The sequence below is a fragment of the Protopterus annectens genome, chromosome 7.part0, assembly GCF_019279795.1.
Source record: "Protopterus annectens isolate FY-2018-M chromosome 7.part0, PAN1.0, whole genome shotgun sequence".
Taxonomy (NCBI): domain Eukaryota; kingdom Metazoa; phylum Chordata; order Ceratodontiformes; family Protopteridae; genus Protopterus; species Protopterus annectens.
In genome coordinates this window covers 1,141,135,901-1,141,163,551 of record NC_056739.1, presented here as the reverse complement: position 1 = coordinate 1,141,163,551, position 27,651 = coordinate 1,141,135,901, and the positions used below count along the sequence as shown (strand labels likewise).

General features: G+C 45.0%; 1 protein-coding gene across 2 annotated transcripts in view; it reads right to left on the bottom strand.

Annotated features, from left to right (window-relative positions):
* LOC122806909 (WD repeat-containing protein 76-like) overlaps positions 1 to 27,651 on the bottom strand; it is a 950,729-nt gene that overhangs the window by 595,755 nt on the left and 327,323 nt on the right. For both annotated transcript variants that reach the window (XM_044077718.1, XM_044077717.1), the window contains one exon: positions 26,686 to 26,738. In XM_044077718.1, coding sequence (XP_043933653.1) covers positions 26,686 to 26,738 — 53 coding nt within the window. The remainder of the gene's footprint in view (positions 1 to 26,685; positions 26,739 to 27,651) is intronic.

Sequence of the window (27,651 nt, the reverse complement as noted above, 5' to 3'; positions counted from 1 at the left end):
GATGTCTATTAGTGTTTTGTGCTGTAAAATGTAAAATAAAACTTTTAAATGAAACCCAAATCATTGTAGAAGTAAAGCAGTGTGCACATTACAATGTTTATGGTAAATGGGGCGAAATAGCCAAGTAATGGGACATTGGAATGCCTGTAGGGGGGAAGTGCTGTGTATGGGAAGGCCTCATTTGACCATGATTTTGGAGGGGGAGCAAACTCAAAGGGCTACGTCACTGCTCAGTAGGCCATGAAAAATGACTTTTTTAAGTCCTAGCAAACTATAATATTCTTTTGCTAAAATTAGAATATTGCCTACCATTAAATGCCCTACTTTTACCATAAAGCCCACATACTACAAGTCACCAAAAACAAAATCCTAAGGTTCATCACCTTCTCCCTTCCCAATGAACATCATTGCTACACATTAAAAAAATGGTTACCATTTACTACAGGGTCTGGGGCCATATTTTGGTTGTCTGTTCTTCAATTTGTGTTTGAAAGTTGATATCCTACAATTCCATTGGAGCGGACAGGCTTACATGATTACGTATGCAAATTTTATGCTAATTAGCACATACAGATTTGTACCTATTTTTCATGGGCCTTTGTCCAGATTTTTGATGTTTCCATGTTGAGAGGTATGCTTGTTGTGTCCTGCCCTCCAATTATGCTACTATGCAGATGTTCAACTCCTGATCCTAATTTCATCTCGTAAAGTTCTCCTGGGAATCTCCTGCATTGAACAAAACCATATGTCAAGTTTGGGAAGACCCACCTATTGATGCTCCAATTGTAATTTTAACACAATCATAAAACTGGATCAGGTTTGTCAGACAGCTGCTTTTTGCAAACGCGTTTTTTTTTTTTATCCTGTAGGAAAGCAACCAATCCTTTCCCCCAAGGACAGGAATAAAATACTGAGGATATAAAAACTACTGAAATGCATTATCAGTAGTAAAACTAAGCTTGGTGTCAATGTGGCTATGTACACAAATGCAGCATTAAGCCTTTCCACAGATGTTAAGTATAGAGTAATGATAATCCATAAAAGGCTAAGCTGTGAGCTGGGGAGGGGGGTTGGGGCTGGAATTTACAGGATAAAACTGGCAAAGGAACCAAGGTATTAGGAGCAAATAACTAGAGAGAGAAAGGTAACACAGTGGGAAGAGGTCAAGAAGAAGGCTGGACAACAGGTTAGAGAGAGAGTGTGCCTTCCCTGCCAAGGACTGATATCAGAATTATATCCGAGAAGCAAGAGATTTTTTAGTCAAATCCAGTAGAGACGTCGCTGTTAAAAAAGAATAATTAGCATATTATATAAAATATTGCATGACAAGTACAAGAATCAATCAGTGAAGATTAGAAAAGATTGGGAAGAGAGAAAGGAAAAGCAATTTACAAAGCAACAATGGGGGGAAACAAGTATGGCACTCAAGTATGCAACAAAGTTCAGAAGGTTTAGGATTTTGGTAAAGTGCCTGCACAGGTATTTTTATCAAGAAAAACCCTGCCAAAATGCCAAACGACAGTCTCACGGCAGTTTTACTATACACCATGGACAAACTTAAGTGCTTTCGTCTCAACTATCGCAAGACTTTTTCAGAACAAATGCATTCAGTAAGAGACAGAATTTATAACAAATGACTCACATAATCAGACACCATCACAGTTAACCCTTCCTTCATATCCAAAACTAGTCGTATATTATAAAAGCATAAATAGCATAAAAACATTTTACTAAGACACTTTTTCAGTATATAAGCATACACTGAATGACAGCTTTTCATTACCTAATCATAAAACACATTCAAAGCCTCACTGCTCATATCTTTATTGTACTCTGTTTTAATATGATATGCCCATTAAGTCCGGGGGAACATCTGCTTGCACCCTTAATTGCCACAGCAGTTCAATCAACTCCTCCCAGTTTCTCTCTCTCTTTCTTTTCTCAATTTTCTCAGTTATTCCAAACATATATAGGGAAAATTAGTACATGTCAAAGCATGCCTAGGCTATGCAATATTTATGTTGTTTTTGTTACTGTCCTAACACTGGGCGTAGATGAGCTTTCTCAAACTATGTTCAGATTTCCCTATATAATATGCTTTACATAGCCATACATTGAGCAAGATATATTATTCCATTTGTACCACACTTTGTATTATCAACAAATCTGACACTATGATGCTTTATTTTAATACAATAATTATTAGTAATATACTTATATTGAAAATGATAACATTTTAGTGACCTATGCATTCTTATGTATTGCAAAATCTATTATTTTTACGAACCCTGTAATATTTCTACCCTTTCTGTATATAATCCTGGGTTTGATTATTTATCAGGAAGATATACATAAATTCTAATTTTCTTATGTGATGGATTTAATAATATGAGACTCATTATTATAAGTCACTACAATGGCATTACCTATATCATGAGTTGTGCTAACCCCAAGATTTACATTTTGGGTTCCTATAACCAACAAAGGGATATATGCGCTATAAGTTTAATACTATTTCATTTTTTTAATTCCTCCAATAGTTCTACAGGATAACTCCTATATTTGAACATATCAGTTAATATATAATTTCTCATCAAATATCATTCTAGCTATCTGGCCCTTTACTACTCTCTTTTTTTTTGATGGTGTGGATGGAAACTGGTAAAATGCAAATAATTATCACTATATGCATCTTTCTTGTCAATATTAGTTATAAACTTCATATTAATTTTATTACACAATCATAATATTAAGACAGTTGAATTTGATTGTATGAATAATGAAATGTGAAGTTCAAAAATTTTCTGTGGAATTTGTAAATTAAAAAAATTCAAGCAATTTACCTTCATCACAATTCCATACAATAAAAATATCATCTAAGCTTTCATAAAAAAACTTTAAAAAGTATAAAAGGTAGATTTGAAACATGTTGTTGTCTTTCAGCTTTTTCCCGGTTAGGGGTCGCCACAGCGGAACTCCGGTCCGCTAATGACTGTTATTCTCCTAATTCCACATACTCATACTAGCACATTTGGGAGTGCAAGCCACTCCCATTGCTACACCTGAAGTTTGCTGAAAATATTCACCTTTAAATAAGATAAAGTTACTACTTAAAATTGTTTCCATAAATGTGTTAATAATGTTCATATTTCTATTTAAAAATTAACATTTCATTAAACGACTCCACTAGACACTTTCTGATGCGATGGTATGTGGCACAGTGGAAAATAAATCCACTCAACATCCACTGTTACTAATACAGTATTCTTATTTACTAAGCTATGATCCAAATTGGTGAACAATTGTTACAAATCTTTCATAAGATGTGGTTGTGTGTATGTGTGCCTATGTTTTAAATGATAATTTAATAAAGGTGTTTAAAAAAAAGTCTAAGCTATGAGCTCTCATTGCTTCTCAGCACAGGGGGTGGGATCTGGCTCCCCCTTGTTTGCTTGATATACCAAACCACTGACATATTGTCCGCTTGTATCACAGTCTCTGGAGGGAGGAAGCTGTGAAATGTTTGCAACACTAAAAGGACCACTCATCGCCAAGACACTGATACGCAAGTTGGTCTTCTGCGACGTCCATATGCCTTGGACCATCTGACCCAGGAAATGCCCCCCCATCTGGGTGGCATCCGTTGTCAACATGGCTTTTTGGGGAGGAAGGACAACAGGGCCTCCTTGAAGAATCTCCGGGGAGTGACGCAACTAGAGGAGAGAATCCTTGCACACTCAAGATAGTCTGACTGGACATCTGAGGGGTAGATAAAGAGACCACTGGACTGCTAAGGTTCACTGCAGAATTCTCATGTGCAGGCATGCTATGGGTAACAGAGTAATGGTGGCTGCCATCAACCCAGGGCCCTGAGTACTAATTTGGCTGGAGGGGCTGAGATTACCAAGATCTGTCTGACATGTAGTCTTAGATTTGTAATCCTGTCCAGAGTAAGGAAAACCAAAGACTTGGACATAAAAAAAAAAAAAAAAAAAAAAAAAGAGTTATTTACTTACCATAACTTGGAATCTGTGCTATCCAGTGTCATTATTCATCATGGATGTGTCTAGGATCAGACCTCAGATCTGAGCTGGCAAAAGTGAGCAGCAGCTCCTAAGCTCGAGCTCCTCCCCTTCCCTTACTTCCTATTACACACAATCCTCAAATCGAGTTTTCTAGATACTAGTCCCATCCGGGACAATTCCACCCGTGTAAGAAGATCACATACTCACATGAAACAGCCCCAATACTCTCCTGGCCACCAAGAGGAGGAGGATGGAGGGTGGGAATGTGATGAATAATGACACTGGATAGCACATATTCTAAGTTATGGAAGTACATAACTATCTGATGTTATCAGTGTCATTATTGATCACAGAAGGGTAAGAATCCCCAGCTACCTGAAAACCCTGGGAGGTCTCATGGAAGGACATGCTAGAGGACAGAAGAACCAAACGAGGCCCTACCCCTGGATACCAAATCCAGCTTGTAGTGTGATACAAAGGTATGGGGGTTTGACAAAGTAGCTGTGGCACAAATGTCTTCTAAGGAAGTTCTAGTCCAGAACGCTGAAGATGAGTCACTGACCTAGTAGAGTGGGCTTTAAGAGATCTAGGAAGATTCTTATGATTGATCTGATAAATGTAGTCTATGCAAGAAACAATCCAACAAGAGATGGAAACTTTGGAAATCACTTTGTCTCTTCTGGCCTGAGAGAAGGCCACAAAGAGTTGATCTGATTTTCAAGTCCTCAGTCCTCTTTAGGTATAAGCATAACTGCCTATGCACATCTTGACGATGAAGCTGGTACTCGCCTTTGTTGGAGTAATTGGGAAAAAATACAGGTGAGTTGGATATACTGGTTTAGATTAGTTTCTGAAGCCACCTTAGAAATGAAATAAGGATTGGTTCTGAGGGAAACCCTATCCTTATGGAAAACCAAAAAAGAAGGTTTTATACAAAGCATCTGCAACTCAAACTCTTCTAGCACAGGCAATTGCCACCAAAAGGGCAGTTTTCCAAGATAAGACCTTGATGTCACATGTTGCAGCAGGTTCAAAGGGGGGTATAGTGTCAGGGAGTGCAGCACCAAAGCAAGATCCCAGAGAGAAGAGGGGTCTTTGACGAGAGGCCTAAGGAAGAAAACCCCTTTTAGGAAGGCTTTGCATACCGTAGAAGAGAAGATAGGACAGATATAGCTGCCAATTGGAGCTTAACTGTAGAAAAACTTGCCCCTTGCTGAAAAAGTGCACCCGCCCACCATATTTTATTAAGAATGTCATGGATAATCAGCTTCTGAGAACTTCCTGACTTTGTAATAAGGAAAGTGATTTTTACATCATATAAGTGCAACAGAGAATAATTTATTTGAATGTGGTTACAAAAGTAGAGAAGTTAGAGAAGCATCAGAAAGGGCCAAGTCCATGACAGATGGGAAAGGTAGACCTTGGTATTCAAAGAACACTGGAGATTCAGTTAATAAGGGACAGAGAAATATATGTAAGGTTAGGATACCCTTTAATTTTAGTACTGATTTTAAATATATAAAGAATATAATACAAAATAACTGAAAGATACTATTATCTGATGACAGGATGAAAATATAGTAGGTGATGTGCCAAACTTCAGCTACAAGAGAAATCAAGGTTAGGATACCCTTTAATGTTAGTACTGATTTTAAATATATAAAGAATATAATACAAAATAACTGAAAGATACTATTATCTGATGACAGGATGAAAAATATAGTAGGTGATGTGCCAAACTTCAGCTACAAGAGAAATCAAGGTTAGGATACCCTTTAATGTTAGTACTGATTTTAAATATATAAAGAATATAATACAAAATAACTGAAAGATACTATTATCTGATGACAGGATGAAAAATATAGTAGGTGATGTGCCAAACTTCAGCTACAAGAGAAATCGTAATTTAAACAATCTGTTATGTTATAGACCAGGACCTGGTAATATGAATAACCTAGGTAAATTATACAGTGGCAAATTAGGTACATATCCACATAAAAGATGTAAGGCATGCAGGTATATTAAGACTGATAATGTGTTTGAGCATCCTGTTACCAAAAGGATACATAACTGTTCATATTATGTAGGCTGTTCTACTAAAAAAGTGATTTCTATAGCAACCTGTTCAGAATGTACTTCTTTATATGTTGGTAAAACCAACAGAATGTTAAAGGAACGTATTTTACAGCATATGGGTAATATACAGAGAAATGTGCAAAGAAGTGCAGTAGCTCAACACATTAATGAATTTCCACAGCATGACTTTAAATTTATGGATATTTATACTCCTGCACCTAGTGGTGGTGATATAAAGAATGTCACATAAGTTAGAGACTCACTGGATAGCTGGTTTGAGAGCTAATGTTCCACCAGGCTTAAATGGTTTTATACCTAAAAAAAATATTTTAAAGGCTAGAAAATGTTAATTGGCTGAAGGTTTTAATTAATGTAATTGTTTTTTCAAGTGTATTGATATGCAGACTGATTTTATATTTTCTATTGATCTGATGAAGGAGGCATCTCTGAAAGCACTTATCTGTTTATTGTCTATTAAATATATGTGCTTTGCCATGGTTGTCCTATTGTTGTTTCTCAAGTATTTTCCCTTGTTGAATAAGGCCAGAGAGGAAGGAGAAAATATTGGCATGTGGAGCTGAAAAGAGATCTATGTCCCTCTGATGAGATCCTGGTGATCAGTCCATTTCGCCACTTCTGGGCAAGGACGATTGGATTTGCTCAATAGATCTCAAGGACGGGTGCTGTCATATAAAAATAAAAGCTGAACAGTAACCATACAGAATTTAGACTTCTTGACTGACAAATTCAGTTGGCTGAGGTTCAGAATGGATCACAGGTCTCCTGTTCTTTTTGGCACTAAAAAGAAGCGAGACTTAAGTCCCAGATCCTTGTTGTCCTGTTGGGAAATTTTAGATGATCCATTTTTGAAAAAGGTCTTGCACCTCTAAGAGAGCCAACTCTTTTTGGTGGGGTGGAATACCAGGGAGCAACTTCTGTAAAGGAGAGGGATATTCAAAGGGAATGAAGTAACCCCTGGACACAATGTTTAGCACCCACTGGTCTGAGGTTATGGCTGCCCAGGCCAGTTGATGTAGAGATATACGACCCCCGACTGCCGCCAGGGCAGTCGGGCAATGCTTCAGGAGCGCTGCTGGGGCTTCTTTGAGAAGGGTTCGCGGAAGCCCTAATTATGTGGACCCCCTCTACCCCTAGAGTGGCGGCTGCCATTGAACCCCCTTCCCCAGCCGGAAGAGGAGGATTCCTGCGGAGCATCCCGGAAGGAAGACCGTGTCTTGCGTAACTTTTAGTTATGTACTTACCATAACTTTAGATGTATGGGATCCATCTCGCCTACATTCTCTACAGATGGGTTCGGAGCCAATCCTCGGCTCCGACTCGGCCGCTATACAATAGAACGCAGTCTCTTATTGGCTGAGTTACCTCGTATCCCAGGATGCACCACTACTGCTTCCCCAGATCTTGTTTGTCCACACACATGCACACACACACATAGACTGTTGTTATAACATTGCCAGGTGTTTCAAGAGAGGAAGAAGTTGAATTTGGATCGTCCGGTCTCTTCTGGTCTACGAGGCAGGGGGAAGGAGGGTGGGTTATTAGGAATGTAGGCGAGATGGATCCCATACATCTAAAGTTATGGTAAGTACATAACTAAAAGATGTAATGTGATCCTATCTCGCCTACATTCTCTACAGATGGGACAGCGTCCCTAGCACCTAATTCCTGGGTGGCTCACAGGAAAATGCTCCTGAGAACCGTGGAACCGAAGGAAGCTCGACCCCTAGATGCCACATCCAATTTGTAGTGAAAAATAAAGGTGTGTAGAGAAGACCATGTAGCAGCCGCACAAATGTCACTAATAGAGAGCTTGGAATGAAAGGCTGCCGAAGTGGCCATAGAATAGTGGTAGAATGAGCTTTCACTGGAACTATAAGCTCTTTATTTGAAATGAGATAAATATGACTGATACAGTCTCTGATCCACTTGGCAATAGTGACTTTCGTGATGGCTTTGCCCAATTTACTATCCGAAAAGGACACAAACAGTTGATCTGATTTTCGTGCTTGGTGTGTCCTAGCCAAATAGAAACGCAATTGTCTGTGAACGTCTAAGCTGTGAAAGGTATACTCAGCTCTGTTTGAATACTTAGGGAAAAAAAACGGTAATTCCAGTGATTGCTGCAAACAAAAGTTAGAACAAACCTTTGGTATAAAGGATGGGTTTGGTCTAAGAGATGCTCTATCCATGTGAAATACCAGGTATGGTGGTTTGACACATAGGGCTTGAAGTTCTGAAACTCGCCTGGCTGATGTAATGGCAACTAGAAGAGCAGTCTTCCAAGAAAGAAATTTTAAGTCACAGGTTGCTGCCGGCTCAAAGGGAGATGAGGTTAATGCACCTAACACCACGTTAAGGTCCCACGGTGATGCAGGATGAGATATAGGGGGCTGTAGAAGCCAAGCTCCTTTAATAAAAGCTTTGCACAACTTGTTGCTCATTAAAGGTGATTCTACGCTCTCGTGAAAATTGGAAATAGCAGCCAATTGAACTTTGATGGTAGACACCGAACAACCTTGGTTGAACAGGGAAGCTAAAAACTTCAGAACCTCTGACACCGAGGCTGTCATAGGGTCTAATCCTCGGAGTTGGGCCCAAATAGCAAACCTCTTTCATTTATTGCTATACATCTTTTTAGTAGAAGTCTTGTGGGCCGAGGACAAAATATGCATGACTTCAGGGTCGAAAGAATGGCTCCTAACTATGGTCGGAAGAGTAGTAGCCAAGCTGCTAACTTCAATGAATGGAGGGACTGATGGAGCTGTCCTGACTGATGCGTCAAGAGGTCCGGAACTTGGTCCAGGAACCAGGGACCCTCCAATGCATATTTGTGAAGAAAGGAGAACCAGACTTGACGAGGCCAGTATGGGGCGATTAGAATCATTTTGCTTTCCAAGCGAATCGCCTTCTGAATCACCTTGGGGAGAAGGGGAACTGGTGGAAAAGCGTATAGCAGACCGGGGGGCCAAGCTTGGACTAGAGCATCCTTGGGGATCTCCCCCGGAACTGGGGTGAGAGAGAAGAACTGCTGGCATTTCGCATTGAGGGGAGTTGCGAAAAGATCACAACAAGGAGCTCCCCATCTCGTGAAAATCTGTGTTACCACTCTGTCGTTCAAGGACCACTCGTGAGGGGAGAGAATAGTTCTGCTCAGTCTGTCGGCTATCACGTTGGATCTCCCCAGAATGTGTGTTGCCACTAGGAAACGTTTGGTAGCAATCGCCCAATCCCATACCTTCATGGCCTCTCTGCAAAGGGGGTAAGACCTGGTCCCTCCTTGCTTGTTTAAGTACCAGACTACCGACATGTTGTCGGACTGAATGGCAATCGTACCCTGGGGGAGGTGATCGTGCAGTGCTTGCAACGTTAAAAGCACCGCCCTCATTTCCAGGATATTGATGTGGAGAAGACTCTCGTTGGTGTGCCATGTGCCTTGGACCGACCTGTCCAGATAATGTCCCCCCCCACCCTGTCTGGGAGGTGTCCGTAGTCAAAGTGGCCGAGGGGGATGGGGGAACGAAGGGTCGCCCTAGATTCAGGTTGAAGGAAAGAAGCCACCAACGAAGATCCTGTTTGCACGTCTCTGTGATCAATATGTGGTGACTGAGGGGAAGGTCTTGATAAGACCACTGGACTGATAGGAGCCACTGGAGTATCCTCATATGCAACCTTGCCAAGGGGACCAGAAGAATGGTGGCTGACATGGAACCCAACAGCTGCAGGACCATTCTCGCTGGAGCGCAACGTCTGAGGAGTAATGCCCGAACCTGAGACTGCAACGTTGCTATCCTTTCCGCAGGAAGATAGACTCGCATCTGCCTTGAGTCTATTTCTGCAGCAATAAACAGAATACGCTGCGATGGCAGCAATACGGATTTTATCCAATTGAAGGTGATTCCTAAGGAGTTGCCTAGAGAGATAGTGGCTGCTAGAGCTTTCAAGAGTAGATGCCTGGAGGTGGCAGTTAGCAGCCAGTCGTCTAGGTATGGAAACACCTGGAATCCTAGACTTCTCAGGTGAGCAGTCACCACCACCAAACATTTGGTGAACACCCTGGGGGCTGTGGTGAGACCAACGGGCAGTGCACGGAACTGGAAATGACTGTCTCCTAGGCTGAAGCGCAAGTGTCTCCTCGACGCCTGATCTATCAGAATGTGATAATAGGCGTCTTTGAGATCTATGGAGCACATCCAAACACCTTTCTCCAAAAGCGGGAGAATGGATTGCAAGGTGACCATCTGGAATTTGGACTTTTTCACTAATCGGTTTAACTTGCTGAGATCCAAAATGGGCCTCAAGTCCCCGGTCTTTTTTGGTACCAAAAAGAATCTTGAGTAAGTCCCTGATCCGGCCTGATCTGCGGGGACAGGTTGGATGACTCCTTTTTGAAGCAGCTTTGATATTTTTCTGGCTGCAAGATCCCGTTGACTGGGTGGCGGGTCCGGGATTCTTTGGGATGGTGGGGGGGGGGGGTTGAGAGAAGGGAATGGTGTAACCTCCGGCGATGATTCGGAGCACCCATTGGTCCTGAGTGATATTTGCCCAGGCCTTTAGGTGCCTCGAAAAACGACCCCCGACTGGCTCCGGAGCTGCACAGTCGGGTACTCCTTCAGGGATGCTGGAAGGAGGAGGAGCCACGAAAGGACTTGTGGTCTCCAGTGTTGCGGGGGCCTCCGCCTCTGGGACGGCGTCTCCCTGAAAAATTTCCCCCTCCTCTGCCTCTAGAAGGGGAATCGCTCTGCTGCGATGAGTAAGGCTTTTGAGACTTACGGAACCACATTTTCCCTCCTCTTCGAGTCTTGGGATAAGGTCTGAAGGGAGTGGAAAACCGGGCCCCTACGGCAGTTAAAGTCTTACCCTCCTGTTCGCAGCGAGTCAAAGTGTCCTTTACCTTGGGTCCAAACAGTGAGGACCCATCAAAGGGGGAGTCGGCAAAGGAAGACTTAAAGGCCTCCGCAAAGTGACACAGGCGTAGCCAGGCTTGTCCCCGTAGAGCAACACCTGTTCCCGCCACTCTGCTCGCTCCTTCGGCTGCATAAGAAATGAGCCTCATGGATGAGTTAGATAACGAGGACAGGGTAGCCAACTGGGAGTTAACCGTCTGGGCCAACTGCTCAGGTAAGTTACCGGAGAGGGTATCCGAAATCTCCTTGACCAGATCCCTCTGCAGTCTCGTGAAATGTGTCAAGTAGTTCAGAGACCTTAATGTAAAGGTCGCTGAAGCAAGGGTGCACTTCCCGTACTGATCCATGCTCCTAGACTCCTTATTAGGAGGATGGACGGACGTTGAAGCCTCTGCCACATCTTGCTGGGTGGCAGATGCCACCACCAAGGCATCTACAGCCACACCTTTCGAAAGAAAGTCCTTATCAGGGGGAGCCGAAAGGAATTTATTGGGGCGAGCTGGCACCGGTTCAACAGAATCCGGGTGTTCTCACGCCCTTCGAGAGATCAAATCCAGAAGCTCATCGAATGGCGGAGACACCCAGGAGGCGGAGGGCTGAGCCCCGAAGGCCTTGAGGAAAACCGACTCCTCAGCAGAAGGGGGTTTGGACTGCAAGTCGCCTCATTGCTTAAGGATCTCCAAGATGTCCGCTAAGGATACATCATCCGAGGACGACTTGGGGGACCCTTCCGCATCATCGAGGTTGGTATCTGAGGTGAGAGACTCATCAGGGGAGTCGACGTGCTTCCTCTTGCACTGTTTCTTCCTCGGAGGTTCCTCCGAAAGCGTTTCGGAGGGACCTCCAGGAAGAAGAGAACCCCCAATGGGGGTAACCTCAGGCCCAAGGGCTCCACTGTCATGAGACAGGGGGATTGCAAAGGAGCCAGTCTCCGTGCCAAGGGAAGGTGGTGGTGAGATGGTAGAAGTGGCCAGAGAGGATTTGGCCAAGGCACTCCTCATGGCCCTGAAGGCGGGACCCCCAGAGTCCTGGGATGGTTCAACCCCCAAGGCCACAACAGCAGTCGGAACTCCCGCAGCCGACGCACCGAGAGGGAGACTCGGAACCAAAAGGATCGGTCCCGAAGCGTCCCCCCGGGGCCGACAGAGGAGGTCCAGCGTGCAACCCGACCAGGCGGGGTTAGAGTTAGGGTCGGAACCGACCCGACAACCTCCACCGGCTCCACCAACACGGACTCCAACGGCGCCGAAGCTGTTGGAGGAGGAACCAAGATAGCAGGATGGGAAATCGGCTCCGGAGCCGACTTGGCTGGGGCCGAGATCAATTTTGCAAAGACCGAAAACTGAAAAAGCCTTTGAAGCACCCTGTCTACATCCGAATCAGACATCCTCGACGACCGAGAAGAGACCGACCGGGTCCGAGTCAACTTCTCCGCCGGCTCCGAAAGACTGGGGGACCGGCTCCATATGGGTTCGAGAAGTATCGGCGCCGATGGAGATTCCACTACCACTGCAATTTCCCTCAGAGCCGATGGAGACTTCGGCACCGAAGGGGAAGAGTCTGAGCGGGCAACCCTCATCGGCTCCGAAGGCAGTGGAGCCGATGGAGATGACTCGCCTCTCGACGCCCGAGCTCTCAACTCCGAAGCCAGAGGAGTCGAGGCTGGAGACATCGAGGCAGACCGTTCCGCCCTCGGCTCCGAAGTCCGTGGAGCCGACGGAGAAGCCTGCCGTGACTTTTTAGCTGCCGGATCCGACGGGCTGGTCGGAGCCGAAGATTTTTTCTTCCTCGAAGGGGAAGAAGAAGAAGATAGGGCTTCCTCAAAGGAAGGGGTAATAAGCCCTTTCAAAATTAACTTATTTTTCCTCTCTTGGTGTACGCGAGAGGAAAAAGCGTGGCAAACGCTACAGGATTCCTGGAGGTGCTTCGGGCCCAGATAGTAGACACACAAAGAATGGTCGTCCGTAATGGACATTTTATAATTACATTTGGAACATTTTTTAAAATCTGATGGTCTATGTTCCTTCGACATGGCTATCTACTTCAAACACACTAAACTTCAAAAACTACACAAACGACAGCCTAGACTCTAACTAAAACGCCTAGGATAGGGCAAGGCCCCTCTAACTTAAACGGGATCACTTACCAAAAAAAATACAATTTTGCCACAAAAAAAGTACAGTTTTGTACCTACCATAAATGTAGATGTCCGATAGGTATGCATCTGCAGTCCTAACATATGGGTTGTCCTGCCTCAGGCAGCCCTTCAGTCGGCCGGATTCCAAAGTCTGGGTCTGGCCTCGGCTGATGTCGCACTTCACCCGACGTCATAGCTGCTGGGGTATAAAGGCATCAGCCGACGCCATTTTCCTCAGTGTTTCTTGCCCCAGATGCCAGGTGCCCTCTAGGAAGGCTAAATTTGGATAAATGCAAATAATTCCAAACAGTAGAAAGCAAAATATATATATACATATATACATACAAACAAATACACCATAATAGATTCCCCCAGCTAGCTAAAAGAAGGGCAAGTACCCTAGGAATACCACAGAGGGGAAGGAGGGTGGGTAATCCTGACTGCAGATGCATACCTATCGGACATCTACATTTATGGTAGGTACAAAACTGTACTATGTCCTTCAAGGATGCATCTGCAGTCCTAACATATGGGTAGAATACCATAGCCAAACTGGGGGAGGAGGCACTAAGATAAAGATGGTGTAGTTAATATCCCTTGCAAAACAGCAGTTGCAAAACCTGCTTGGGATGTGGAGTATAAAGGAAGATTATAATGCTTGGCAAATGTATGCACGGAGCTCCAAGTAGCAGCTTCTAAAATGTCTTTGGTAGCCACTCCTCGTAGGAAAGCTGTAGTGGTGGCTGTAGCTCTTGTGGAGTGAGGCCTGATATTTTCAGGAGTTGTCTTTCCATGAAAAGAGTAGCAAAATCTAATGCAATTTCCTATCCATTTTGAGATTGTCTGTTTTGAAATTGCTTTTCCTTGCACACCTGTTGCATATGCTACCAGAAGCTGGAAATTGCTTTTCCTTGCACACCTGTTGCATATGCTACCAGAAGCTGGTCAGTTTTTCTGTTGGTCTTAGTTCTGTCCAGATAGTAGCATAATTGTCTGTGCACATCCAAGGTATGTAGTAGTCTTTCCCCCCTGTTCTGTGGGTTGGGGAAGAATGTAGGTAAATGAATCGCTTGGTTCAATGATACCCTGGAGACCACTTTTGGCATAAAAGTAGGATTAGTTCTCAGAGACACTCTATCCTGATGGAAGATAAGGAAAGGCTGTACTGCCATTAATGCCTGTAACTCAGATACCCTTCTTGCTGAAGTGATTGCTAGCAGGAAAGCAGTTTTCCAAGATAAGAACTGTAAGTCTGCTGTTGCTGCTGGTTCAAAAGGGGGAAGTGTTAATTTTTCCAACACAAAGTTGCGATCCCATGTAGGTAAAGGTGGTTTCCTTGGAGGCTTTACATTTTTGATTCCTCTCAAGAACTGCCTGAGTAGAGGATGAGAGAAGACAGGAGGATCCATGTTGTACTCTGCTGAAATTGCTGATGCATGAATCTTAATGGAGGAGTAGGACAGGCCGTTGTGGAACAGTTCTGCTAAGTATTCCAGGATGTGTGCTATGTTTGCCAATGAGACATTTTCTCCCTTTGCTGCACTCCAAATGAGGTATCTTTTCCATTTGGCTGAATAAGTTTTCCTTGTGGAGGGTCTGCGTGCCTCCAGGATAATGTCCTTAACCCTCTGAGATAAATCTGGTTTATTTTGTTTTATGCAATATTCCAAGCAGCTAGCTGCAGTGTTTTCAAGTTTGGATGCAGGGTCTTGTAGTTGTTCTGTGTTAGAAGAAAGGAACATAGAGGTAGAGGCCATGAGTGTGTCCGAGACATGCTTCTCAGTAGCGGGTACCAATGTTGCCTCAGCCAGTCTGGAGCTATCAGGATTACCTTTGGCTGTTCCTCTCTGATCTTCAGTAGGACTTTGTACATCAAAGGAAGAGGTGGAAATGCATATGCTGTCAGGTTTTTCCAGCTGAAGGAAAGGGAGTCCACCCTCCAGGCAAGTGGGTGGTATGCTCTTGAGCAGAATTTCTTCAATTGGTGGTTGTGTGGGGAGGTGAACAGGTCTATCTCTGGCATTCCCCATTTCTTTGTTATGGTTTTGAAGATATCTGGATGCAGCATCCATTCGTGAGCATCCGTGGTAGTTCTGCTTAAGGTGTCTGCTAGTGAATTTTCTTTTCCTGGTACAAATCTGGCCTGTAGTTGAATGCTGAGATTCAGGGTCAAATTCCACAGGTCCATTGCCATCCGGCATAGAGGATATGAGTGTGTACCTCCCTGTTTGTTGATGTACCACATGACTGTGGTATTGTCCGTCCTTATCAGCAGGTGACCTTGTTGGAGGAATGGTCTGAATGCCTGGATTGCATGTTTCACTGCCAGCATCTCCTTTAGATTTATGTGTAGATTCAGCTGCTCTTGGGTCCATAGGCCTTGTATACACTTGTCCTCCATGTGTGCCCCCCAGCCTAGGTCTGAGACGTCCGTGGTGATGGTCTGGCTTGGATGTGGTTTGTGGAAAGGCAATCCTCTGTTCATCTGACAGGCCTGAGTCCACCACAGGAATTCTTTTTTCAGGCATGGAATTATTGGAATCTGGGCTTCTAGACTGTGCTTGTGTTGAGACCATACATTCCTTAGGTACCATTGCAACTTTCTCATATGCAGCCTGGCATGGGGGATCAATATTATGCAGGATGCCATGTAACCCAGGGCTTGCAGGACTTTCCTTGCAGTAAGCTGAGTTTGTGTTGTTAATGTCATGAAATAGACTGGTAGTTGCTTTTGTTTTTCTTCTGTGAGAAAAGCCATCTGAGTTGTTGTATCCAGTTCTGCACCCAAAATGTTATCCTTTGGGATGGTACTAGCCTTGACTTTTGAATGTTGACTGTGTATCCCAAGGCTTGCAACAGTTGTATGACATTTGCCAAATCTTTTGTTAATTTTGTCTTGTTGTCCGCTTGTATTAGGCAGTCGTCCAGGTATGGGTAAATTTGAATTCCCTGAAGCCTGCAATGAGCAATTACTGATGCCAGGCATTTCGTGAATACTCTGGGTGCAGTAGATAAGCCAAAGGGCAATGCTGAGAATTGATAATGCTCTGATCCTGCAAGAAATCTGAGGTGTCTTCTGCAATCTGGTCATATAGGGACGTGCAGGTATGCCTCCTTGAGCTCTAGAGCCATCAGCCAAGACTCCTTGCCCAGCATGGGAAGAAGTTGCTGGAGGGTCAGCATTTTGAATTTTGGAACAATGAGGTATGTGTTCAGTGCGGACAAGTCGAGACTAGGTCTCCATTGATTTTCTTTTCTTGGTACAAGGAATAGTCTGGAGTAAAATCCTTGGCCTTGTTCCATAGGTGGTACCTTTTCTATAGCTCTCATCCTTAGTAAGTTGTTGATTTATTTTTGAGCCTCTGTTTTTTGGCTTGGTGGAAGGTTTGGCATTCCTCTCTTTTTTGGTAGAGTGTGGAAGTGAAACCTGTAGCCCTTGTCTATTGTTTGTAAAGTCCATTTGTCTCCTGTAATGCAATGCCAGTTGTCGGAAAATAAGGCTAGTTTTCCGCCCAAGGGTGCTTCCAGTTGTTCCCTGGTAGGCGGAACCAGAGCCAAGTCATTGTGTCTGTCCTGTGGAAGTGGTTGTAGTTGCAGCTGTGGCAGCACTTCTCTGGTTGGCAGGTTGCCACTGACGTCCCCTGTAGGCACCCCTAGATTGACCTCTGCCTCTTGGGTGTCTATTTCTGCCTCTCTGTGCTCTGGAGGTGTCTGGAAAGGACCAATTCTTCGAAGGCCAATTTCTGCTAAACCTCAGAGGTTGGACCTGTAAGAAATCCTTGACTGTTTGGACAGATTTTGCTTTTTCTTCCACTTTCTTTAGAACCTCCTGTGCAGGGGAGCCAAACAAACTTTGTTTCTCCATAGGAGCATCTAAGAGTTTTGACTTAACATGGTCTGGTAAGGATTGTTCTTTTAACCAGGCATGCCTTTGAATCACTGCTCCAGTCATAGCTGATCTAAAGGAAGCCTCCAGTGCATCATAGCCACATTTTAAGAAATGATTACTGACCTGCTGAGAGTTATGTACCAAATCCTGAAGGGACTTGCGGTCTATAGGTTCAGGAGAGGACAGTTTTTTATTTAGCTGGTCTAACAAAAATTCCTGGTACTGAATCATGTGGAATTGACAGTTTAAGGCCCTGGCCGAAAGAATAGCAGATGTATAAACCTTTTTACCCCATCTCTAATGCTCTAGATTCCCTTTCAGAGGGAAGAGGGTTTTTGGCAGAGGCAGCTGCCACACCTTTAGGGCCCTGTGAAATGGTTTCTGGGTCTGCAACATGAGCCTTATACAAGTGGTAGTGTGTGTCCGGGACCCTGTAATATCTGTCAGGCTTGGCAGGGGCCGGAGGAAGAGAATCAGGGGCAGTACTGGCATCATTATATGCATCATCAACAACTGATAGTACTGGAGGAATGGCTAAAGGCCTATGCTGTGGTAAGTGAAAAAAAAGTCCTTAGCCTTTTCCTTGAATCTGAAAAATCCTGGCCCTGCCATTGGAAGTGTTCCCTCATAGAGTGTAGGGTTTCCCCAAAAGAAAATTCTTCAGGAGGAGAAGCAGAAGGAATGGAGTCTTCTGCATCAGAATCCTCATAAGGAGAATATGGGCCATCCTGATGGTCTGAAATATCTGAGTCATCCGAGGAATAGTCTGTAGAGACAGGTTCAGGGGTTCAGTCCTAGGCCTCTTATCTGGAGGAGGTTGAGAGGCCCTGTCTGGGTGAGGTTGGGATCCCCTGATCAAAGAAATAAGATCCTCAGCCAGGCTGAGTATCTGGGAACTAGAGGTAGGCCTGTGTGAGGGAGCTTTTGTAGGTAAGGCCTTAGAAGATTTAGCTGCTTTAGCCCTGGAAAAGGCCTTGATAGACATAGAAGCAGGGGGTCTAGCAGCCCCACGTGCAGGGGTAGAAATGTCTAAAGGAATAGTGTCTGACAAATCCTGGGTGCCTGGTCCTGTAGCAGTAATTTCAGTAGCAGATTCAGCCATGCTCTGTGAGGCCTCGGTAATCGGAGGCATGCTTTCGGCCGAAGGAAGAACCGAGGACTCTGTTTCAGCCGAAACCGAGACACTCGCGGTTGGCCTAACCGTGGTTTCAGCCGAAACCGCGGACCGCGAGTGTCGGTCCTTTTCCTTGCGCTTTTTAGCTAATTGTGTAGTCGGAGTCTCCGACGGCATTTTATATGCAAAAGCGGGACCAAAAAACTCCTCTGCAAACTCCGACCGACGTCTAAGCGTCTGTCGGTTGAAGGAAGCACAGGCTAGACAAGCTGATACGTCGTGGTCTGGGCCTAAGCAAGGAAGGCAGTAAGACTGGAAATCCTTATGAGGTATTTGTTTCCCACAAATTAAACAATTATTTACTTTGTCTGACATTGGCTGAGGCAAGAAAGAGTCCCCAACGGGGTAATTAGCTTTTTTAGAAGTCTTCGGTAGTAGAAATCTCTGGATCTGACCGACCGGCACTTGCGAACAGCTTCTGCTTCGGGCACAGCGCGGCAAGAAAGACCGAGGAAAATGGTGTCGGCTGATGCCTTTATACCCCAGCAGCTATGACGTCGGGTGAAGTGCGACATCAGCCGAGGCCAGACCCAGACTTTGGAATCCGGCCGACCGAAGGCCTGCTTGAGGCAGGACAACCCATATGTTAGGACTGCAGATGCATCCTTGAAGGACATCTTTAAATACGCAGTCACACAACAAGTAGCTGTTAAAACAGCTTTTGGTTAAGTTTTAGCACAAAACTAGACAGAAATAATTTCACTAAGAGGCACTTAGCTCAGCCAAGTCCGAGACCACGTCTATGCTTCAGAAGCGGCAAACGAGATCTGGGAAGCAGTAGTGGTGCATCCTGGGATACGAGGTAACTCAGCCAATAAGAGACTGCGTTCTATTGTATAGCGGCCGAGTCGGAGCCGAGGATTGGCTCTGAACCCATCTGTAGAGAATGTAGGCGAGATAGGATCACATTACATCCACAGTTTCTTACTACCCTTCTGAGTCGTAGAGAAGGACTGTTGGGGAGTAGAAAACTTGATCCCGACTGCTGACAAGGTCTTACCCTCCTGCTCACTGCGGTCAATGGGTCATTGACTGAGGGACCAAAGAGAGTGGACTCATCGAATGGGACATTCGTACAGGACGCCTTAAAGTTCTGCACAAACCCGCACAAAGGAGGCATGGTGCCCTATGGCAATGCATATACCCGCAGCTCGAGAAGTGGCCTCTACAGAGCCTCACTGATGCATTCGCTAGGAAAGTGAGAGTGGATAGCTTCGGAGAAACCAACTTTAGGTTCAGAGGCAACAACTCCGAAAGGGAAGAGGAAAGCTCCGAAACTAAATCCCTTTGTAGCCGGATGAAATGTGCCATATAGTTTGCAGCTCTCAGCCCGATCATGGCCAAGGCGTGCATGCACTTCCCGAACCGGTCTATTGCCCTAGATGCCCTGTTAGGAGGATGGGCCGAGGCACTCTGTTCCACGAGCTCCTTCTTGGTGGCAGCGGCAACCACAATAGTATCCACCGGAACTCTCTTACTCCAAAAAGGCAAGGGGGGGGCTAAGAAACTTATCGGCCCTCTTGTCCACTGGTTCAACTGTGTCCGGCTCCTTCCACACCCTGCTGGCCACAAGCTTGATTACGCGTACGTAGTAGAAGAGACCCAGGAAGTAGATGGACCCGCCCCAAATGCCTTCAGGAACACAGACTCCTTAAAGGATGGGGTTGGGGAAGACCAACTGCCTCGTTTCTTAAGGAGTTCCAGGATGTCGGTGAAGGACATCTCCTCAGGTGGAAGTCTGGGGGACCCGTCCCCTTCATCGAAATCCATGTCATCCATTACAGACTCCTGAGGGGAGTCTAGGTGCCTCCTCTTACATGAACTCTTCCTAGGAAGCTCCTCCACTGTGGGCTCCGGGGAGGACTCTGAGGAGGAAGGGGCCCCTATGTGGGCTATGCCCCTCTGAAGGCGATCCCGGGGGGGGGGCTGACCCTGGACCAAAATGTAGGCTCACAGCCCAAAACAAACCAGATAATGTAGGGTTCAGGGCTGAAGAGGAGGTTCACCAAGCAAGCAGACATGGTCCTCTCTATTGTCCGAAAGGCAGAGGGACTGAAAGATGTCCCACCCTCCCCCTCTCTGCTGGCCACAGCTGAGAACGGCAGGAGGGGAGAGCCTGGTACAGTACACTAATGCCCCCAGACAATATCAGTCCTGAGCTAGCCAAGGCCAAAACCCCCAAAACGAGGGAATGATCCGACAACTCTGGGCCAGAACTCCCCCTCACGGTGGCCTCCATGGATCTCTCATGCATGAGGCAAAGTCGGCCCAGCGGGCAAATGAACTGCTGGGACCCAGGAGGCATGGGAGTAGGGGTACAACCCGACACCAGCTTCCTCTCCTTCGGCAAGCTTTGACCCTGCAGCACCAAACTCACAGGAGTCGGGTGGGAGGACAGGAGGGTAGGAGTGGGTGAAGCGCCTCTTGGCACATGGCTAGGGGATGGGGAGCAGAACCAGTTACATTTGGGCTTTGAGGAAACTCCTTATCATTTGGTCCATATACAAAGGGAGCACAGTTCTGGTGGACCAAGAAGAAACCGAGGAATGCCCCGAGTGAATCAACAGCCTCCAATCCCTGGAACAGGACCTACTAGGCCTCTTCAGATCCAAAGACTTGGAGCAGGCTAGAGAGTCTACTATAACTACCAGATCCAATGGGACCATCAGGCTCAAAGGATTAAATGGATCCAATCCCACCAGGGACCCTACTAATGGATCTGACGAAGTCGTCAGAGCTGAAGGGGATCTCAAACCACTGGTCGGATCCAATGACCTGCCCGCCTTGGAGGAATTGGATCTGGCAGATTGAGATGAGACTTTTGGAGCCAAAGTGCCTGGAGCCGAAGCCCTCAAGTCTGAGCTCGGATCTGAAGCAATTGGATCTGAAACCCTGGGCCGTTTTGGTGTCAGACCCCACGAGGACGAGTGCTTCATCTTGGGATCCTAAGGAGTTTTAGAGGGAGACCCAGAGACCAAGAGGCCCCCCCAGAAGCCAGCCTCTTAAGTACCTTATTTCTATGGCCTAGGAGAGCCTGGGGATTGAAGCCAGCACAAACATTACACTCAATCTCCACAGGGGCTCTCCTAGACAGTAAACACACTTCTTGTGCACGTCAGTGGGAGCAAGCTTGTGACCACTTGAGGAGCAGTGCCTGAAACCCGAAGGTTTGTCAGCCATAGAGAAGCACACACACACACACACACACACACACACACACACACACACACACACACACAAATCACTCTCACAAAAAGAGGGAGAGGGGAAACATGAAAGAGGAAAAAGGGCAGGGAGAGAACCCTAATGCCAGAGTAAAATAACCCAGGGAGGTGGGAATACACTAAAATTGCAGTACACTGCACAAACTAGACTAAACTTTAAGCTAAGGAGAAGAAGGGAACCAGAAAGGCAGAAAAAAAACACAGAAAATTTCACTTACCTGAGATTAGAGCTCGAGCTGCTTAGAAAGACAACCGTCCATGATTGCGGCAAACAAAATCTGAGGATTGTGGGTAACAGGAAGTAAGGGGAGGGGAGGTGCTTGAGCTTAGGAACTTCTGCTCACTTTTGCCGGCACAGATCCGAGATCGGATTCTAGACTCATCTGAGATCAATGACACTGGATAGCATCAGATCAAACCCCTATGAAATTTATGCATTGGACTGGTTGAAGCTGGGACTTCTCTACGTTGATTGTTATACCCAAAGTAGGAGCTAGCTGTAACAGGTAATCCCTGGCTTGGATGAGCAGATGCTTGGTTGAAGCCAGTCATCCAGGTATGGAAAAACATGGAATCCTTACAGTCTGAGATGAGCTGCAACTATCGCCATGCATTTGGCAAACACCTTGGGGGGGCTGTGGTAAGGGAAGGCTCTGAACTGGTAAAGACTGGCTCCCAGCCTGAAGTGTAGGTACCTCCTGGAGCCCCTGTTCACCTTGATGTGGTAGTATGCATAATTCAGGTCCACTGAACACATCCAGTCCATTTTCAAGAGAAGTAGAATGGACTGGATCATGACCGTCCTGTACTTTGTACTTTTTACTGACTTGTTTAGGGATGTCAGATCCAAAATGGGCCTGAGGTCCCCTGTCTTTTTTGGTACTAAAAAGAACCTCAAAGTAAATGCCTGATCCTCACTGTTCTGGCAGGACCTTCTGAATGACTCTTCGCTGCAATAGCTTCAAGATGTCCAACTCCACTCTCTCTCTCTAGTTGGGTGAGACATCTGGGAGAGAAGTCCTTGGTTTGGGGAATTTTGAAAAGGGAATTAAGTATCCTCTGCATACAATCCTTTGCACGCACCAATCATTTGTGATGGCTAGCCAGGTGTCTGGGTGTAAAGATAAGTGCCCCCAACTGCCTCCAGAGAAGAAGAGTCAGGCAACCCCCCCAGGAGGACTAAAAGGGTCTGTCCAAGAAGGAATCTCGAGACCCCTGATTTTGAGGACCACCCTCTGCTGCATGAGCATCTACCATTGTAACCATTTCTCCCTCTGCCTCTGGGGTAATATTCTCCTTGCGACTCCTGAAAAGGACTCTTGAAACACAGCTCCCCTAAGCTGATTCCCGGAGAAGGATCTCTGGGAGGTGGAAAAACGGATCCCAACAGCAGAGTCTTTCCATCTTTCTCACTACTGGAGAGCGTCTAACAGTGGACCCAAGCAAAGACGCACTGACAAAAGATGCCTTGAATGGTTCCACAAAATCATACAGCTACATCCAGGCGTGACGGCTAATGGCAATGTCAGAACATGCAGCTCTAGAGGTACCCTCTATCGCATGGGAGATTAACCTCAAGGACGCGTTCGATACAGATTGTAGAGTGGCCAATCTGGAGGAGGAGTTCCTTTCCTCATCAGACATGGACTCTGGGACTGAGCTAAAGAGTTTTTTAAATCCCTCTGTAGCCTGGTAAAATGGGAAAGGTAGTTTAAGGATCATAGTACAAAGGTAGATGAGGCATAAATTGTCACCAGTCTTGTGTATTCAAATAAGACAATGAGGCTTGGGTGTTCATTTAACTAAAATGAACAAGACTGGAACCAGGTTGAATACAAAGGCACAAGATATTTATCGTACGCAACTCTTTAATCCAGTAGTTTATTACACACAAATGCATCAGGATGGATGACTGGAACATTAAACTTAAAATAACTAACTTACTGACTGACTGCTACACACATGCATGCTTTCACTCTGGCTGCTCAGTCAAAATGGCACTCTTGCTTGCACATGCTCAGTACTTACATGCACGTGCCCACTGAATGGAATGCTTCTTAAAGGTGCATGATAAACACTGATCTACATGCACTCTCCTACTGAATATGTCCATCACCCTAGACTCCCTGTTAGGGGAATGGACAGAGGAGATTTACTAGGCTTGCTCCTTCTTGGTGGCTGCTGCAACAACCATGACATCTACCAAGATACCCTTAGTCCAGTCAGGTCTGTCTGACAGAGCACTGAGGATTCTGCCCGCTCACTTATGTAGCGGTTCTACAAAGTCCAGATCCTTCCCAGCTCTGTTTGACACCAAATCATTAAGAGCATCAGCAGGGGAGACACCCAAGATGTAGATGGGCTAGACCCAAAAGCCTCCAGCAACACTGATTCCTCTGGGGTCAGGGTTTGGGAAGTCCATCTACCTCTACTAAGGTGCAGGATTTTCAAGATGTCTCCAAAAGAGACATCCTCAGGTGGAGATCTGGGGGACCCTTCCCCCTCCTTGAAATCAATGTCTTCTATGACTGACTCCTCTGGGGAATCGAGGTGTCTACTCTTCTGGGGAAATCTCCTCAGTGGGAAGTTCTGGGAGATGTTGGAAGAGATCGGGGGTTCCAAAGATAGAACAGCTTGTAGGCTTTGCTGGGCCAGCTATCCCGAGGGGAGCAGTGGTAAGGCGTCACACAAAGTATCCAAAAGGGAGAGAAGTGGATCTGAAAGGGTGGGAGCACAGTATCTGCTGGGCATGGAGAGGACCCTCTCCACCACCTCAAAGTCAGAATGGGATGGAGACACTGAAGACCATCTCCCTGCAGCCAAAATTGCTGGGGTAGATAATCCCTGAACATGCCCAGCCCCTCAATCTGAGTGGGGAGCCAGAGCCGAGCGGATGAACGCTGAGGCTCCGAAGGGAGAAGATGGCCCAGAAAACTTTGGAGACGAGTTCAACCCCTCGAAACAGACACTGAGGCTTTGGCTCCAATACAGTAGAAGCCAAGTGAGTCAGGGTAGGCATGCCAGAGTCGAAGTAAGCTCCACTATTGGCTCTGACACCTTGGCTCTCAGGGCATTCGGATCTTAGGCCTCCAAAACAGAAAGATGGGTCAGAGAAAGAGCTAGGGGTCTAAAGGGCGACTGTCTGCCCACAGTCCCAGTAGGGGATGGGACTGGTAGGACTCCCATCTGGATCTGCATCTTAAGGAAATGCCTCATCAACTTGTCCACCTCTGACTCCGAAAGGCTGTGGGTAGATCTGACAGACAACGGTCTGGATGGTGGCCTGGACACGATCCTTGGGGACCCTTCTAAACAAGGTGAACCTGGGGATGGAGTAGGGAGCCCTGAAGAGAAAGGAGCTCAGGGCTGAGGAGAATGATGTCTGGGCTTACTCAAATCCAAAGCTCTGGGATTCTATGCCTTGGGAGACTTGACTGGAGGCTCATCAGTACAGGATGAAGCACCCTTCCTCAGGAAACGTTTTCTGTGCTTCCTATCATCACGGTGCTTCTTGGCAGGGGGTTGAGCCCCTGGACAAGAAGAGGAACTTGCTGACAAGGTCGAGGGGGGTAGAAGGCTCTTTAGGATAAGTATGTTTTTTCTGTTGGCCAAAGCCTGCTGGTGGAAACTCTCACAGACAGAACATAAAGCATCCAGATGGGCATGGCCAAGGCAATATACGCACTCCCTGTGGGTATCAGACAAAGGAAAGTGCCAAAAGGAAGTGCAGTTTTTGAAATGTAATGGGTTCTTGAACACAACAGAAGACAGGGAGAAGGGAGAAGAGAAAGGGAAGAACAGAAGTTCCCGACAAGAAATTCACCAGTGTATGCAATAACACAAACTACAGACTTTTTTTTTTTGGAAATGGGTAGGGTAGAAGAAAAAGGGAAGGCTAAAGAAATACATAAAATAAATTCAGTAGCTTATGGGTTAGAATCCCTAAAAACTCTTCACCGGAGCTCAAGATTGTGGACCATGATGCTTCTCCTAAAAGCGGCAAACAAGATCTGAGGTAAATCAGGGGGAGTGAGGCATTGTGGGTAGGGCAGGAGATTGAGTTTCAAAGCCTAAGCTTTTGGAAGGAGACCGAGTTAGATACGAGGTCAAATCCGAAACCCACACTTCGAGGAAGAATGAAACATCAGATTATTAGTTATACACTTCATATTAATTTTATCACACAATCATAATATTAAGACAGTTGAATTTGATTGTATGAATAATGAAATGTGAAATTCAAAAATTTTACTGTGGAATTTATAAATTAAAAAAAAAAAAAAAATCAAGCAATTTACTTTTATTATAATTCCATGCAATAAAGATATCATCTAAGCGTTCATAAAACTTTAAAAAGTATAAAAGGTGGATTTCAAAAATATATTCTTTTCCTAATTCCATATACTCGTACTAGCAAATGGGGGAGCTCAAGACACTCCCACTGCTACACCTGAAGTTTGCTGATAATATTCACTTAAGACAAAGTTATTACTTAAAATTGTTTCCATAAATTTGTTAATAATGTTAATATGTCCATTTAAAAATTAATACTCCATTAACATTTCATTAAACCACTCCACTAGACACTTTCTGATGTGATGATATGTGGCATAGTGGAAGATAAAATCCACAACATCCACCGTTATTAACACAGTACTCTTATTTACTAAACTATGTTCTATGTTCTAAATTGGCGAACCTTTCATAAGGTGTGGGTATATGTATGTGTGCTTATGTCTTAAGTGATAACTTAAGTGTGTTTTTTAAAAAAAGGTCTAAGCTATAAGCTCTGCATAGCAGACATTCACTAATGACGATTTTGATAAATATCAGTCTGTTCTTAGCAATATTAAAAAGGCAATTAAATACAAAGTAACAGTGTCTGATCATAATACACTTACACACTAAACACTGCTCAACCATTAAGTGACAATATTTCCAGTAATAAAGTGCTAACAGACCAACAGCAATATCATTTGAAGACAGAATTCAATGTGCTTTAGATAGCAGATTTTAGAAATATCACAGTAAGATTAAATCAAAAAATGGACTGCTTAAACCTCATAGATCATGACTAATGAAACATCTCAAAAAGAATGAATTACTATCTTCTTTTTGCTTACTTAACTGCCTCATAAAGCTTTACTTTGCCGACCATGCATTTTATCCTCTACTCCAATGTTCTACACAATACATACTTGTTCTTGCAATATTTGAGCGGTAGTTAAACTTTACCTTCTGAATTTAGACAGCGTCCTGGGTGCACCAGTGAACAAGCTTGCTGTAGTCTGCAAAGACGAGACAGAAGTGACAGCATGTTAGCATGAAATGAAATCTCAGTGGCCAGAACAGCTACTTTCTATTACAAAAATTAAAAACAAAAATGAATAAGACATTTCACGTACCCTGTTCACTCAACCAAACTACACACATTCTATCTATGGATTACATTAATTCTGACAAAAAGAAATGTGTCAAACCCAAAACTGTTACTTGTTTCAGTGAAACTGTATGTGGGAATGCAACAGTGGTGGATGCATGTCTGCAAAGATGATTCATGTTTCAGTGAATAGAGTCTAAAAAACTACAGTAACCTCTCAGTTAACTGGAACTCAAGCAATCAGAACTCTCAAGCAACCAGAAAAGGTAAGATAAGATACAAGATAAGAACTTTATTTCAGCTGTATTGGCTGGCTCAAAAGGTGGCAGTGTGAGTTTTTCCAAGACATAATTGAGGTCCCATGCAGGTATTGGTGCTCTCCTTGGGGGTCTTATGTTTTTGGCCCCTCTGAGGTACTGCCTTAGCAACGGATGTGAAAAAATAGGTGGTTCCGTATTGTAATGAGCTGAAATAGCAGAGGAATGGATTTTAACTGATGAAAAGGAAAGGCCTTTGTCCAGCATCTCAGTCAGTATTGTAAAATCTGAGGAATATTTTGTACAAACGTGTCAATTCCTTGTGCCTGGTTCCAAGCACAGAATCTTTTCCATTTTTCTGCATAAGATTTTCTGGTACTGGGCCTCCTGGCCTCCAAAATGACATCCATCACTACTTTAGAGAGAGGTGTGTTCTGAATGGCAACATTATTCACCATGCTGCCAGATTTAGGGTTCTGAGTTGGCTGTGCAGGATCTGATTGTTTCGTTGGGTCAGTAAGTGAGGAATTAGAGGCAATTTCCAGGCTGGGCCTTGAGACAAGC